Source organism: Corapipo altera, unplaced genomic scaffold, assembly GCF_003945725.1.
Source record: "Corapipo altera isolate COAL_440 unplaced genomic scaffold, ASM394572v1 0, whole genome shotgun sequence".
Taxonomy (NCBI): Eukaryota; Metazoa; Chordata; class Aves; order Passeriformes; family Pipridae; genus Corapipo; species Corapipo altera.
In genome coordinates, this window is record NW_020884872.1 from 30,049,366 (window position 1) to 30,065,727 (window position 16,362).

The following is a 16,362-nucleotide window of genomic DNA, read 5'->3' on the forward strand; positions in this document are numbered from 1 at the left end:
CGGGGGGGCTGCGGCGAAGGGCGGGGGCGGGGCGGGGGGGGGGGCGCGGCCGCCCGGCGCCAGCTCCGAGCTCCGCGCTGCCTTCGGGCCCTGGAGGAGGACAGGAGGGTGAGAGAGCCAAACGCCAGCAATGGCACCTGGCGGCGATGCCGCCACCCGGCTGCTGTCGCGATACGCCTGTGACACCCGCTGCTGCCCCGCGCCCGGCGGCGCTGGGAAAGCAATGCCCAAGTGACCCCCCAGTGAAGACAGGAGCAAAGTTAGGTGTGAGGAGCTGCCGCCAAGGGCCATGATGGGAACAAACCTTATTAAAGCTAAAAATTGTGCGTTTTGTTTTTTTTTTTTTTCCCTATTTCACAGAATCACAGAATGGGTCAGGTTGGAAGGGACCACAGTGGGTTACCTGGTCCAACCTCCCTGCTCAAGCATCCCAGAGCACATGGCACAGGACTGCATCCAGACGGTTCTTGAATATCTCCATGAGGGAGACTCCACAATGCCTCTGGACAACCTGTTCCAGTGTTCAGTCACCCTCACAGTAAAGAAGTTCTTCCCCACATTCAGGTGGAACTTCCTGTGCATTGCTTTCTGCCCACCGAAATCTGTATTTACAATACAGATACACTCTTTATTTTAATAGAATCACACCAGACACAGGCTTTGTTGCGTTAGTTGCGTCCGACTGGACTTGGGGAGCAAGTATTCTGTGAGGTCTCACTGCTGGCACCACTACTGCTAGTTTCCAGTCCACTTGGGGACTGGAAGCTAGCAGTTCCCTGGTTTCTTTCAGGATCACTCAAAGAACAATTAAGTCACTCACACCTTTTCTGTTTTCGAGTTGAAACAGCTGCTCAAGTAACCCTCCCGGATGAGGTCTTAAAAAAGAGATTTAAGCTAAAGTAAATGCTATAGGGAGACCCTTTATATAGACTCCCTTATAGAGAAGAATGAGGAAGGGAAGGCAAAGGCATATACTTACAGGATTGACATGATTTTACTTCCTTGCTTAATAACAGCTTGGTGTCTTCTTTCCACCTAAACACTTCTCTATTCAAAGAAATTATTACCTGGCTCAGTATCACGCTTGCTTCTCTCAGTGCCTGCTGGTTTGTTGTTTGTGAAGATGTGATTTGCCCTTGGAGTTGAGGACTGGGTACAAGCTGCTGCTGAGAAATGGCCTCTGACCTCTGCTGTAGCTGTTGTGGGTCCAGCTGCTGAGTATTGCTAAAGCTCAGGGACACTGTTGGCTGCTGTAAGAACATCTGGAAAAGAAGAGGGGAGGGTTTTTTTACATAGCCCAGCTGTCTTGAATAATGAAAGTGACAGAATTAAATCCAGAAATATATTATAAAATAAAGTTAGCACATTTCTGGATTCATTATGCATTTACTGTTAGTTGGAAATCGCCTCTCATTCCTACATTAGCGGTTTTGCTGTCTAGTTTCTTCATTTCTTGTTCTGCAAGTGCACCCATTACTAGTGAAATGCATCCTGAAGGTAAAAGTTCTCTCTCCATGGGGCAGGCACAGCCCTCATAAGAGCAGTTCCCAGTACATTCACTGTGTTCTGGGGCATCCAGACCAAAGAGAAGAGAGTAACTCCATGTCTTTTCAGTCCTTTTCTTTTTCCTTTCAACAATAATCTGCCTGCCTTTCAGACAGGACTGCTTTTGAATTTGTCTCTGGAAATTCAACACCTGACATCCAGCTGAGTCTTCAAATGTTTTTAATGAGGCCACAGTCAGGCCAGAGCTCTCCATGCTGAATGGCTGTGTCCTTATCACTGAGAGGATGTGTAAACAGACAGTCGCTGTCATTTATCTGATTTCCCATCAGGTAACTGTCGCCTGGTGTTCTTCCTAACTGTGCCATGCATTGGACTTGTGCAAAAGAGCTAGCCCTTCCTCTGTTAGAGTTTCTGTAAATGATGTTCTCTTTTTTCCTGCATTGCAAGATGAGGCTTTCTTCTTTAAAAGTTATAGGACTTGGGAATTTTTGCTTTTCTAGAGGCTATTTCTTTTATTATAACTGCAAAGAGGAAAAAATAATCTTTTAAAACTACGCATTATTAATGCTACGAGCCCTCTTTGCAGTATTTTAAACCTAGCCTCCTGCCACCAAGGACTGTATGGAGATACATGTCCCATGCAGTTGAAGTCATTTTTGGAGCTGACTTTGATTCCATGCAACTGTTACGTTCATGGAACTCCATTAATTTAAGTGGAGTTACTTAGGTTTTAAATGAAATGAGAATCACAATTACTCTCTTCATTATTCATCCATCAGTCTCATGCGTAGCAGTATGTCTGAGGTACACCCAGTAATTAGTACACCTTTCTGCAGCTTATTGCTATATTAACAATTCCCTAAACTATCATGTCCCCCCTAATTTTTCTTGGAAAAAGCCCATACCTTTCTCTAAAGGCACAATGCACTGCTTTTCTCTGCGTAAGTGTGGCTTGATCCATCATGTTTGTACTTATTTATCTAGCTTTTAAAACACAATTTTTATTTAAATATGATAAATTTTTAATGAATTTCTGTGTGCCAAGATTTTACTCACAAAAAAGGTACAAACTTACATTAATCAGCAGGGGGGGGGAGGGGGCAATTAAGGAAAAGCAACAGCTTGTTTCAGGTGCTGTAGGCTAACCACATCTCAGAGATGTCTGATAGAAATAAATGGGTCAAGTGACAGAGCTGAGGCTGCTCAAAGCAGGTCTGAAACTAGCTCCGAGTGTTTTCTTTTAAAAAACACTATTCACTGAGTTTGGAGCCATTACATATCAGAAAGACAGATGGTCTCACAAGTTCTGCCAAGTAAATAGGTCTTATTATGAATAAATCAAAGACAGAAATGATGAAAATTCATTTTCTTGTTTATTTTCTGTACATAGAAGCTAAGCTTTAGACATGTTTAGTAAACGAAGGCACTTGATTAGCTCTAGCAATGAAACTGGTCACCACTGATATAAAATTTGATATAAAGAATTTGATATAAAATTCAGAACAGGTGAAGCAAGTAGTGCATTTCAAAAATGTCAGAGGGACTGTGAGCCCAGTGGTACTGGACAGATCACTGCAAATTAAGCCCTTTAGGAGGATTAGTTTAGTGTCTTCCCTCTTTGTGGCACACAGCACCAGAAAAATACTAAGTTCACCCAATATAAAGTCAACATCTATCAAGGTGAATGTCAAGCAGGCTGTGAACTTGCAGCAAACTACTTACTTAGCAGGGGCCTCCCTGTGTGCATGCCTCACTTCAAGATGAAGGCCAAGGAGCTTATCCTCGAAAGCAGAGTAACCTACTTTGCAATTACCAGAGTTTGCCACTGGGTAGGAATGTGCACAGTAAATGGTTGGCAGCTAACGCATTATAAGTTTAGAATCAAGTTTATCCCAGTAAACCCATTTCATTTGTTCACGTGTTCCTACCTTGAGAGGGCTCCGAGTGGTTCATACCTAGGGACTCTCTGTTGCCACTATAATGGCCAAAGCAGCACTGTTACCCTCTGAATATAAATGACCTGGAAAAAATTAAGCTCAGAGCAGGAAGCAATGGTGACTGTGTCCCTGCAGAACTGAAGACTCAAGATGCCTTATCAAAACAAGAGTTAATCTGAGAGAGGATCAAAGTGTGGAATTCCTACCTGCTAGTTAAACCTAAAAGCTTAATTTGTACAAAACCTAATGGTGTTTTTTCATAATGTGCCTCTTTTATGATAGTCCTGCCTGAATTCCCCTGAAACATTGAAATATGGCAGCTTTAAATAAGAGCAGAAACCTCCTAATAAAAAATGAATTCTTTCCCAGTCTAAGTAGATAAATTAGCAGCCTCCTAACTGTACTGCTGCTAATGACATGTCTTGTTGGTGATTTTGTAGACTGCAAGGTCAGTGAAGCATCTTACAAATATTTTTTAATTGGCCAGATTGTTAACATACATAGCAAAGTAGCGAGGGAAGGGAGAGACCCTCTGACACTGCTGCCCCTTCATTCCAGGACAGATGGTCCCTACAGCTAATGGGTGAATCACACTGACAAGAATCATGAGGAAGACATCTCTTTGACTTTACCTGTCGTTTGGATAATCAGGGGATTATAGCTTTTGGGCTCATCATTACAGGCATCAAGACTCTTTATGTAAAATATGTAAAGATGAGAAGCACAGCACTGGGAAGCTGAGATTCACTGACTTCGAAGGGAGCCCGATTTGCAAATGACAGGTAGCTGTGGATAGTTTCGACTGTAGTTCTTGCAAGCTGGTGAGGCTCAGCCCTTCTGCCTTCCTCCCTATCTACAAATCATTAGCTAGACTGTTCAGTTCTGGAGCAGACACAGCATCCTTCAGACTTCTGAGGTTACTCTTGCTGCTCTTGTCCCGTTTGTCAGGAAAAGCAGTAACAAGGATTTAATGGGGTTTTGAACACCTTTATTCAGGGCCTGTAACCCTCCCAATGGTTTAATCTTTCACTGCACAAGGCTCTTGCAAATAGTTTCTAATGCAGACTACCGTGCTTAACATCTGTCCATCTGGGAAAGCATTTCCTGGTGGACTGCTGTACTGCAGTTTTGAAGATCTTTGAAGGAAATGAAAATCGAGCTTAATTCTCCACAGAGCTACCTATACACTTCTGTGAGGAATGGAATGAACCGGTGGGGATGATATGCTAATAAATCAGCTAATGAGGGAAAAGCAGGGAACACTTCCCCCTTTTCAGACAGCCTTCAGCACTCCCCCATGCTCACAGCTCTTCTTCACAGAGTATTAAAGAGACCAGAAACGTGCTTGATAGTAACGCTCACCTGTTTGCTACTATGCTTTGTAGCTCTGATAATAGACACAGATCAATGTCTGCAGACATCCAGCTCCCTGAATGATGAAATCTGTGTGGCAAAGCACATGGTTGAATTTCTGATTTAACAGTTTACTCCTTGCTGCTTATGAGTCACAAAAGAGCTGCATGCAGAAGTATAAGGCTTTCTTTGAAATCACAAAGTAATAGGCAAGTAAAACAAAACTAATTCCTGGTCTCAATCTATCCCTGCAACAGCACAGTAATTTCTTTGTATGTTTTTTGTTTTTTTACTTAGAGAAAGTGGGAGAAGAAAAAGGCCCGGCCAGAAGTCAGTGTGACTGCTCACATCTCATTGCCTTATTTGTTTGCTCTAAGGAGACCACAAGGCACCTAAAACACAGAGGATGACCCTCCCCATCCAGCACTGCCCCTTCAGGCAGATATGCAGCCCCTGCATTTCCAAGCTGCCTTCTGTTCTCCCTGCCTCTCACTTCTGCGTCTGCAGTAAGCTGGGAAATGGTTGGTACTGACACCAGAGAACTTGCAATGGTCTGAAAATACTTGGTCCAACAGTCTTCATGAGAGAGGGGATCACCAAAATGGTATCAACTCAGAGCAACAAATTGGTATGGGGTGGGCAGGACAGAACTACCCACCATTTACCCACTGTGCCTCCTCTTCTCTCTGCTTGAGCTTCCTCTGAGCACATCTGATAATCTGTCCCATGGTCTTTGGGTTGTTAAATGACCCCTAGTGCATATAGGAGACAGTTTTCTAAAAATAAAATCTGTTTCCTGCATATAAGGATGTGCTCTAATCTTCTACTTTTGCCTCAGTTATACAGAAAAAAAGAGAGTATATGACTATTGAAGACTTCACTAGGAGACAGTAATGGTTGTCACCCAATTAAAAAGAGAGGAAGTGAGAATATCACATCTCTTGATACTCATAATAGCAATAACAGCTTTCAGACATATGACATAATTCTGAACTGAAGGCCACTTAATTGCAGAGAGACTTTCCCTTCCCATTAATCAAAGTCAATAGAGAATCAATAGAAGAAATGCACTGAAGCTAAACCTGGTCTACCTATATGCTTATATGGCACCAGGAACAGGGAATCCTGGGTTTGGGACCCACAGTTGCACCGTCTTACAACAGTGCACATGCAGCAACTTAGGTGACAAGGTTTCTAATTTGGCTTCACGGATCCCTTAATTGCCTAAACATACAGTCCCAATTTGTTTTAATATGTGAAACTGCATTTCACAGATGCTGATGATGGGTGAGAGTCTATTTCTGTGTGGAAGTCACAAGCAAAATTCCTGCTGACTTCAGTAGTTCCCAGGTTTTCATCCTGTGCTTAAAATGTTCTTTGAGACGTTTGTTTCTGTGACAGAGCTTGTCTTATAGAATAATCTTGCTAGTATAATACTCACAGAGGGTCCCCAATGCAACATTTCTAACAAGGGTCATTTAATCTGGCATTTATAGTTAAATTATGAGGAACATAGCAGTAATCACCCCACATTCAGAAAACTTCCATAGAACTGCATGATTTGTCTATTTGTTGTTAAGGGAAATCTGTGATATACTAAACTGCATTTGCTATTATTTCTGAGGTTTGGTAGACATAAGGGGTAGTAAAAAGCAGATACTGTACTAGAGAATTCTAGCTCTGTGTAGGAGGTATCAAAGCCAGAAGAAGAGCAGCCTCAGTCATATTTGCCCTAAAGGCTTAAGGTGGTCCAGTGAAGAACAAATTCCAACATCTCCCAGGTGTGAACAAATGAACATCAGCAGAGGTTCAGAGGTTTTAACATGACAAGGAAATTAATCTCTTGTGCTCTCTATCTGAGCCAGGCTGGGTCAGGAAAACAGGGAGTGACTGTAAGAGATGAACACTATTTGGAGGAATAGCTGGACAGGGAAGATACTGAGCATAAGTGATGTCAACATGAAGCAAGCAGTGACTGGATGGAAGCTAATGAATCAGAGACACAATCACTGGCAAGTCTGAAACTGAACATTTTTCTACTACAGCTGCTCGGTCTGAAGACTCAGTAGATAAAGTAATAAAATGCTACTGTAAGTGACCCAAATTATTCTCCTCCTTTTATGGTTGAGGTATTTCTTCCTTCTCTTCTTCCAGAGAGCTCTTAAATCTTTCTTGACATAGGTTATTCAAGAGGCTTTCAGAGGGCAACATCCTCATTCAGATGAGCTGGTTTCCACTTGTCCAGATTTCCTGGACTCTGGAGCAATTATAAGTTGCCAACTGTATCAATGGCCACGTGAGAGAGGATGATTGACTCTGCCCCTTCCAGCAGTTACCCACCTGTACGCTGGAGTCTTGGACCAGGCAGAGCTGCTCCTGTATCTTCTGGAGCTCCTCCTGCTGCCACCGGATGTTGGCCTGAAGGATCCGTGTCCGCTGCTCTAGTTGGTCCTTGATTGTCTGGAACATGCTGAACTGTGCTGAGAACTGAAAGAAAAAAAAGGGGGAAAAATCAGTCATTATAACACAAACAGGCCTCAACAGAACACTGTTCTCTATGAAGGTATTGGTTTCTTGATTGTAAAGCACAGCCACAGAATAAAAAAAATGTTTGTGATATACTAACATCTAGGCAGAGATAAATCTTGTCTATTTTCAATTTTATGCACATATATTATATTGCCTCAGTTAGAATGATCTGCTTACAACTGACCCTGTTCTGTTACAAGAACTGCTTTCGAGAGTATGTTACTTTAAAATATCAAGAGCATCTTAACTGGATGGCAAGTTAGTGCATTATTTTTATTAGCTTGTAGTCTGGAGCCCTTAGTTTGGCATAACTGTTTATTCCAGATGTGTTTCACTAATGCTTTTCTTTTTCTGCACAGAAATAGTAGTTCTTCAATGGTTTATTCTGTTGATGACTTAGTAAGGCATCACACAACAGACCACAATAAGCATTTTCTACATTTGTACAGCTGAGTAGTACTCAAGGTACAAGAAATACTCATTAAGTTATTTTTATATGTGATGTAAAATGAATAGCTCAGCTCAGTGGGAGAAAGGCTGTTCTAAGTAACAGTATAAAATAGACATCACTAATCAAGGTCAAGAAGAAAGTGGAACTCCCAATAGCAGCAATACCTGGCACAAACTGGAATTATTCAAGAACTGTGCAGGGGACTAACACAGCAATAAATTCCTAGTTTTATTTGGTGTTTTCAGGTATAATTCAAAGTTCACCAAAGTTAATTATAACCTTAAGAGGCTTTGGAATAATTGCTTTGCATGAGCTTATATTCCAAAAGAAAAAAAACAGTCTTTGAAAAAATAAAAAAGAACAACTTCAAAAAATCTGTAAGCTTTTCCATAATCAAGATATCCAAAATCTATCTGAAAACATGTGATGCTGGGAGTGTCCACGCAAAAGAAATATAATAATTTTGATGTGACTTGAAAATGGTGCCCTGTTCCTGTAGTTGTTCCACTGTCTCTGTGCTAGTTGGTGAACTGATGCATGCTGCTGGAACCTTTCTGCTCCACTGTGCATTGGCTTATACTGTTTCTGGCTTTTTAATAGGAAAACAAAAATGGAAACAAGATGGGAATTAAGGAGTACTTTGGCGATAGCAACACTATACAGTTAAATGAAATTTTTGGCTACTGAGAGAAATCTAAATATGACGGGTCAGATTTGTATCAGCTAACTACTTTGCCTTAAACCAGTAAAATATGTGAAAGTACCTTTATATTCCCCCTAGCAAAGCTGAAATCTCCAAGTAAATGGCCCTTAGGAGAGAAAGAATGAGAATTTCAGAGAGTTTACTTCTATTTACTAGGCAGAGGGTAGCTTTACCACACCATCTGTGAGGTGTCAAGGTGGAGGTGAGTTTCACGTCCAGCCCTGGGCCTGTGCTGTGATTCACGATGCTTTTGCCTTCAAACAGCAGTGCCATCATGTGCAACCCAGTCCTCTCCCAGGGCAGAAAAACAGTGTCAAAGCTCACAAAGGGAAGTTTATGTTACTTCTAATTGGAGTTAAAGGGGAGAAGCCATAGCAAGGTCTCTCTAGTCTATGTATAAAGTATTAACCCAAGGAATGGTTGAGGCAAAATTTCAGATGTTTGGGAATAAGGACAAGTGACTAAAAGGGGCATCTGGTGCTGCTTGTTGCAGCCCGACCCCATGTTTCTGAAAAGTCCCAGGTACTCTGATTTTAGGAGTGGAATGATGCTATGTAGCAATGACTTGCTTAGATGAGATGCAGCTAATTGCTGCTTTAACCTGGGTCTGTACAGAAGGATTTTTTAAAAAGACAGGTCTCATAATCTAATTATCTCTATATGAACTCTTTTAGAGAGGACTGACTACTCACAATTTTTTAAAAGGATACTTATCAGAAAGGAATTAAAAACAGTTGCAGCCAACAACTTCATTTTAACTGCCTGGCTTGCTGATGACAGTCTTTTCATTAATGTGCAAACTCCTTAAAGACACTTTGGGAAAGGAACCTGATTTTCTTCAATTGATAAACATTGAGGAATTTTGTAACAGGTAATTTTATAATCATTTTATACTTCAACAAGAAACGAAATCCATTTCCAGGCCTTACTTTAAATTTGAATTTGCTTTGCAAAGTTGCACACAAGAATATATTGCTGTTGATTTTAAATTATTATTCCTTCATTTTTGGGGTCAGGTTCTTATATTTAGCATATTCATCTTATACGGTCTTTTTGTTCTCTTTTTCACATGCTTTTTGTATTAATACACTTAACAACAACAATTAGCTGGTATACTGGAGTGAAAGCCATTACAGAAGAAGACAAGGAACTTTCTCTTTTGCTTTTTTCCCTTTCCCACTCCAACCCCCAAATTGTTGATAACTCTAGCCATGACCCCTTGTGCTTACAGAGCTTCTACTGTTTTTGTACAATCAGACACTAACAGCAATTGACCTGCACCAGAGAGTGTTTATCTCATGATCATTAACCACTCTACTAATTAAGGAAAGAATCTGTAATTGTATAATAAATTAAAAGAGCTTAACTCAAAATGTTCCACAGAAAACACTGCCCAGCTTTAATTCTGCCATTGGCATCAGATGAAGTTGCTCTTCGTCTCACTTAGGTATTTACATATGTTCACAGAATCCTCAGAAAAGTGCATGTAATACACAGAGAAATGCCATCTTTCCAGATAAAGTCAAACATGGAAGACTAAACCTCTGAGATGTCTATAATTGCAACAGTTTAATCAAGGTTTGTTAATGCAGAAAAAAAAACCAAAAAACCCACCAACCAAAAGCCACAGCAGTAATTTTAGTGTGATTTCTTAGAAAAAAAAAAGAAAGCAAGCCATGCATTTGGGATCCTATTGGCAGATGTTCTGATAGGAATGGGCTTGATGCACTCATGCTGCTGATGGTCCAGACAGGCTGTACAGGCTTGGGAAAGGGACTGGCACTTCTGGGCTGTGACTCCTCTCCTCCAGCATGGGCATCTGAAAGATACCAGCTGGACCATGCCCGAGGAGAGGTGTTTCTCTCCACTGGGTGCCACCCCAGGCTGCCAGGGTTACTCCCTCTCTCTAGGTGCTGGGGAACTGCAGCCAGGGAAGAGGAACTATGGCCCCAGTGTCTGTCAGGATGGTCCCTCATTTCAGATGTGATGAACAAGAAGATGGACACCTCAAAGACATTCTGTTCCCACAAGTTTCATGACAATAGGTAGCTGGGTAAAGAAAAGAGACCCTATTTGGGTTTTAGCTCAGTTTCCTTTAAATCTTTCTTTTCTGCCTACCTTCCAACTTTCTTTCAATTCTTCTGGCCCAGGAGATGAGCCATATTTCTTGCCAGAGACATGCAACAGAGTTGCTATAGTGTCGAAAATACCAGACTTCATGAAACCTTTAGCTAAGTAAGTGAGAGAGGGATCCACTTGTCCCTTCCTCCTGCCAGAAAGGCTGGCTCCATGCACCAGCCTTGCAAGGCGCAACCCCTGGGAAACTGGGTTTCATTAGTTTTGCAGCTCACTGAACAACTTGTTCGTTCTTTCTGTCATCTGAATAACACCTGCTCAATCCCAAATGGATTATTAGTGTTAATTATTATTCAGTCATCAACATCCGCTGTGTTGTAGGGGATTTTAATTTATGACAATGAGAAAGGCAAACAAACAGATATTCTAATAGGGAACACTTGGTTTAAAGTAAACCATTCACATTCAGGTGACATCTAGCACTGTGCTGTCTGTTCATTCACACAAGCAAGGCAGAAGCTAAAATGGCATTTCATTGGAGACAAAACCATCACAGCCTTTGCTCAAAATAAAACTAATCAAAGTCCAAGCAGATGTTGGCTGAGGCAGCAGCTAGCTGCTTGCTGCAAATGCAGTTGTGGCCACTTAAAATCTTTGTCCTCGCTGCTGCCACTCTGCAGTCAAATGTTAGCTGCAAGGACACCTGGCTCCCTGTGTGGCCAGGCTGGGCATGCTGCCTTTCAGCTCCTGCCATGAGTCACCCTTAGCTAAAGGCAAGAGGCAGAAAGGCATCAGGGAGCAACCTGCACAGCTCCTCCTTGTGGGCTGGCAGTGGGGCACCTGGCCATGCTACTTCTACAGGCAATGAGCCCGTTGAGGTGTTTAAACTGCTGTGAAATGGTCAACTAGGAAGCCGAGGAAATGTTCACGGCGAGAAGCACGTGTACCTGCATTTCGTCCCTCACTCGTCTAGTGCTGCAGGCACCTTGTCTTTTAAATAATGAATTATCTTGCTGCAGGCTGACATGTTAATTATTTTAAAGTGTGAAGTACAGAGTACTCTCATAATTTTCATGATAGTTTATGAAAATCACCCAAGCGTGTGGAGATTTGGTACTTTTCGCAGGATTATCACTATGGAGTGTGAGCATTAGCAACCTGAGCTGCAATGCCCTGGTGTTATTTCCCTACTCCACATCAAGCTTCATTTTGAGCTTCGCCAGGAGCACTGCTGTGACTTTGCTGACAATTGAAAAGAAGGCTGCCAGAGGGCTGCCTGTGTAGGCAGACTTGAGTCAGCCCTCTTCCTTTCACCAAGATTTAGCTGGCCCAAAGAGGCTTAACCAGTGACCGGATGGTGCTCCAATTTGGCAGAAAAGAAATGGAGCTGGTGTGCCAGTAAGAGCATTTTACAGGGAAGAAACAGGTCAGTGAATGTCTTGGTAAACGACTGGAAAGCTTCTTTTCACAAAGAGCTTTGATGAGGAAGAAAGGAGGGTTAGAAAAAAGTCAAACAATTCACATGCAGGTTTATAACACATAAACTAATTGATGTTTGAAAGTGCATTAATGAATAACGGAGAGAAGTATCTGTAAAAGAAAATGAATGCTCAGAGCAGATAATTGATATGCCGTTTCTTTGCTGCATGCTAGTATGGAGTCGTGAAAAGAATATTAAACATAGAAGATAAATGAGAATTTGTTATTTTAAAGCCAGGATCCTCAGGACTTTATATGTTTTATATGCTACAGGAAGAAACTCTGGGATCTTGTGAGGGAGTACAGGGTGCCAGTGGTAGAAGCAGTCTAGGTCCAGGAATACTCTGCCATTCCTAAAATCAGAGAACGATGGGGTATACCATCACAGCAGCACCACAGGAGAAAAACAATGTGTGGAGAACATGGTACTCAAATTTGCTTCAATATCCTTTGCAAATGAAATATTGAGGTGACTTTTTGGGCAATCAACCACTTTTGAGATATGGATTAATAGACTGAAGGAATTTGAACTTCATCTCCAGCAGCGTCCTCACCATTACTGGCACACTCACAAAATGGGTGTCGTTGAACTTGTGTATCCTTTACTGCTTGTTAGTTCTGCATCAGCACAGCCAAATAGGTGTTTTTAGGAGGACTGCGTGTCTTTTTTAGTTTTTAGTTTTAATTCTCATTGTAGTTTTGATCTTGATGGGACCTGGTTCTGTAAAAGCAAAGTTGAAAACTCTTTTTCCATCTGTTTTTTGTCCTCCTGTGAAATAGATGTATGTGTGCACCTGAATCTACATGCACCTGGGCTTCTGAACACCTGCACGCAGTTATATGTTTAAACACGCAAGTGTACAACTCAGATCACTTTCCCACAATATTTTACATGTTTGAGAGCTGGTGGATTTGGGGATTTTAGTTCCTAGAGAGGTAACCTAAAAGCCCCAAAATGAGAAAATATCAGGAGATAAGCAAGTGACCTATTCCACTTCCAAATCCCCAACTAACCTGTGCCAGAGGTGCAGGCTGATTTTGCAGAGTTGCTTGAGGCAGCAACTGCTGTGGGAGAAGCTCACATGGAGGCTGAGAAGGCAAAGAAACCTAGATTAAAAACAAAACAAACCAAAACTTTATTTATAAGTTTGGCTCCTTTAAATTTTAGGTTTCTTCTAATGCCATGGCTTTTGTGTAAGTAATTTTTAATTGCTAAGCTGCCTATGTGGCACATGCTGTATACCCTCTGCCTATTTCTATCATTCCTTGGGAAGTTACCTGAAGAGCAGTAGGTTGACTGAGTCTATGCAGAGATAGATCCTGCTGCGCACTTGGTGTTCTTGGCAAGGGAGTGTTAGACTCTGCAATCAGCTTTGTTGGTGTAGCTGCAAGAAAAGTACTGGTGAGTTCTCACACGCTGGAAATCAACCCTCTTTGAAGTGGTTATTATGACAAGACCTAGGTAGAAATTATTACAGCCTCACTAAATTTCAGTGGGAGTCAAGGCTGTTCTTGTTGACTTAAATGGCAGTAAAATTAAACTGATAAGGAGGGTCTTGGCAAAGATAAAAGTAAATGAGACAGATTATGATTTTGTGCTCCAACGAACAGAGCAAAAGGACCCAGGAACTGTTCTAAAACAGCTGGAACTCCCTTTATATGGGCCAAATAACTGCAAATTTAAGTTAACTCATTGGCTTTTCTTCCAGACCAGGGAGCAGAAAGAGTATACCCAAGTCAACACTGAAGGTCCTGAATCTTGGCCAGAAAAGAATCACCCACAGGCCGTTATTACTCATGTAAGTCTAGAGAGGTCTCATATTGTTCATACTTATGCCCTCAAATCTGAAGACAGAAGTCCTCATTTTTGTAACAGATTGAAGCAGCAGGTCTCACTGCTAATCCCACTACTCATTTCCCAGCACTTAGGTGGCTGCACTAGAACCTTCCCTCTTGTATGTTACCATTTCAGATTATGCACTTCATTGTCAGTGCATATCACTGATAACTCATAAATAACTGTTAAATTATCAGCTGTGGTATATAGGCACACATTCTGTAACTTGGCTAAATTAAAAATAATGCAGTAACCCAGGAATGCCACTCACATGCTGGGTCTGACTTGGGTGTGTGGGAAGATTTTGGTGAGCTCCTAGATGATACTGAGGGTGTCCGACTGGCGCTGAGGATTGAGGCACCAACATCAAGTGCATTAAAGTGCTGTTCAGGATCCAAGCTGGCACCATTGTCCTAAAACAAACCAGAAAAAGGGAATAGCTATTGCATCTGTCAAGGTTAAAGCATTTTGAAATGCATTTAGTAATGGTTGCACACCAGTTCTTTGGCAGGCCTAAAATGACTTGAGCAGAACTAATCCCAGGTAGACCAGCAGAAGACCCAGACACAGGCGTCAATGTCTCTTCCAAATAGCATCTTAGTAATGCATTTTACAAACAACTGTCACTGAGTTAGAAATAAATAGCAAGCTATGCCATACTCATTTTGAGCCTTCAGATGTTTTCCTGAATCTTTCGTGTTCAGTTGCATGTGACAGCAACTGCAACCTCTGTGAGACACTCAGCCATGCATTGAGAAGGAACTTTGCTGTGTTCCCTCATCAGATCACTGAGATATAGCCAAGAGGGCTGATTGCCAGAACTTGTCCAAATTCATCTTTAAACTGTAGTATTTTGCCAAGGAAAAGTGGAGATATCTCACACTGCCCCTGCCCATGTTCTACTTTATTTCTGGCTGTTACTGATCTCCAGGTTTATCCTTTCATATTCATAACCCAATTTGCGTTAAAATTATTCAAGTGAGCAATGAATTCTGAAGTTGAGTGAATCCACCCAGAAAGACAATGCTGGAGTCTCCGGTGACATTAACATAGGAACGAGTTGTGATTACTACATAAATTCAGGAAAAAAAGCTTTTCTCGTTGTACCTTAAGTGCTGAGGACACAACCTCTGAGGACACTTCTTCCAAGCCCATCTCCTGTCTCCTCTCCACCCGAACATCTGCATAACTGAATGGAAAATATAATTCTATGTATCAACATGGAATTCTTATGTTTCATTAAATGTGCTTTAAGAAAGTAGAGGAACATTAAATTACTGTACCATTTTACAGGTTAAATGAACAGCTGAAAAATCATTTAAGTCAAATGCTACTGAATAACATTTGAGAAACTGTTTTAATTTTCAGGTTTTGGTCTATTCCTATCTTCTTGAAGTCAAGAAGCATATTAAGGAAGAATATATAAAGGTCAAGTTCACATCCTACAACTTCTTTATGACTTCACTGGAAAGCTTCCACACAGCTCTTTAAAAACAACATAAGGATTAGAGGAAGTGAATATTTAAGGGATCTGTCTATTCTCTATTTTATTTACTAAGATTTAGTCTGACAATTTTTCTATAATTAACGTATTTCCTTCAGAGAATTCAGGTTTAACTTTTTCTTAATTAAAAGACATTATGTTTTTAGGAGAAAATGTTGGCAGACATGAGGATGCCCTTATCTTACTGCCCTTTATGTCCCTGCTGGTTGATATTATTTCCATACCTTACCACCATGTGTGTGCACACAATGAACTCTGGCTTGGAGTTCCACTGGTGGTAGGTGATATAGTAATGGGTCTGGAGCCAGATCCACTGCTGTCCTTTGGTCAGAAACCGATAGCAGCACGACTTCCCCTTGCCGAACTGCATCACTGTTGGCAGAAAACACACACAGCTTGTAACACAATTTCCCATGTGAAAATGACATGAAATGTGCATAAAAGTCACAAAAATATCTGTGTCTCCCCATCAATTCCCAAGGCAGACAGGAGTCTAAGCACCAATTTTGAGTAAGTGCTCCCTCAGCCTTATGATAGAGCAAAAATCACAAAGATGAGCAGGTATCTTCTTCTGACACTTTAAATGGTACATTCCTACACAGTACTATTAACCTTAAGTTTGGACACTAATGCATTAGTGTCTGCTACAATTTAAACAGAGACCTTACCCTGCTTTATGTACTGGTCACATACTGCTTAATTAGGCATCTGGGATTAATTTCTAAGAGTGATCATCTTAAATTCTAAAGCAGAAAATACAGAATAAAAATGCTTGTAAAGATGAGTATTGTGTGCAGATGGACTTAGAATGAAGTGAGCATAAGAGATAACACTGTGCAAAGACAACAAAAGGAACTGAAAGGAAGTTTTTAGACCAACAAGAATTCAAACTACAGTAAATACAGATGTATTGAAGGTTTGAAAGATTCACCAAAAAAATTCACCTCTGCGTTTTTTCCCTGGTGATTTCAAAGGGTTCCCAAGCAC

At 41.3% G+C, this 16,362-nt stretch overlaps 1 protein-coding gene across 2 annotated transcripts in view; it reads right to left on the bottom strand.

Annotated features, from left to right (window-relative positions):
• Nucleotides 1-16,362, bottom strand: part of NPAS2 (neuronal PAS domain protein 2) — a 104,138-nt gene that overhangs the window by 6,201 nt on the left and 81,575 nt on the right. Inside the window, exons 11-18 of one of the 2 annotated variants that reach the window (XM_027641684.1) lie at nucleotides 15,600-15,747; nucleotides 14,979-15,060; nucleotides 14,143-14,284; nucleotides 13,313-13,419; nucleotides 13,049-13,141; nucleotides 7,137-7,283; nucleotides 1,068-1,262; nucleotides 6-90 (exon numbers count right to left, since the gene is read on the bottom strand). In XM_027641684.1, the coding sequence (XP_027497485.1) occupies nucleotides 6-90; nucleotides 1,068-1,262; nucleotides 7,137-7,283; nucleotides 13,049-13,141; nucleotides 13,313-13,419; nucleotides 14,143-14,284; nucleotides 14,979-15,060; nucleotides 15,600-15,747 (999 nt within the window). Of the gene's footprint in view, nucleotides 1-5; nucleotides 91-682; nucleotides 1,263-7,136; nucleotides 7,284-13,048; nucleotides 13,142-13,312; nucleotides 13,420-14,142; nucleotides 14,285-14,978; nucleotides 15,061-15,599; nucleotides 15,748-16,362 lie in introns of those variants that run through there. The other variant, XM_027641678.1, reaches the window with a different exon arrangement.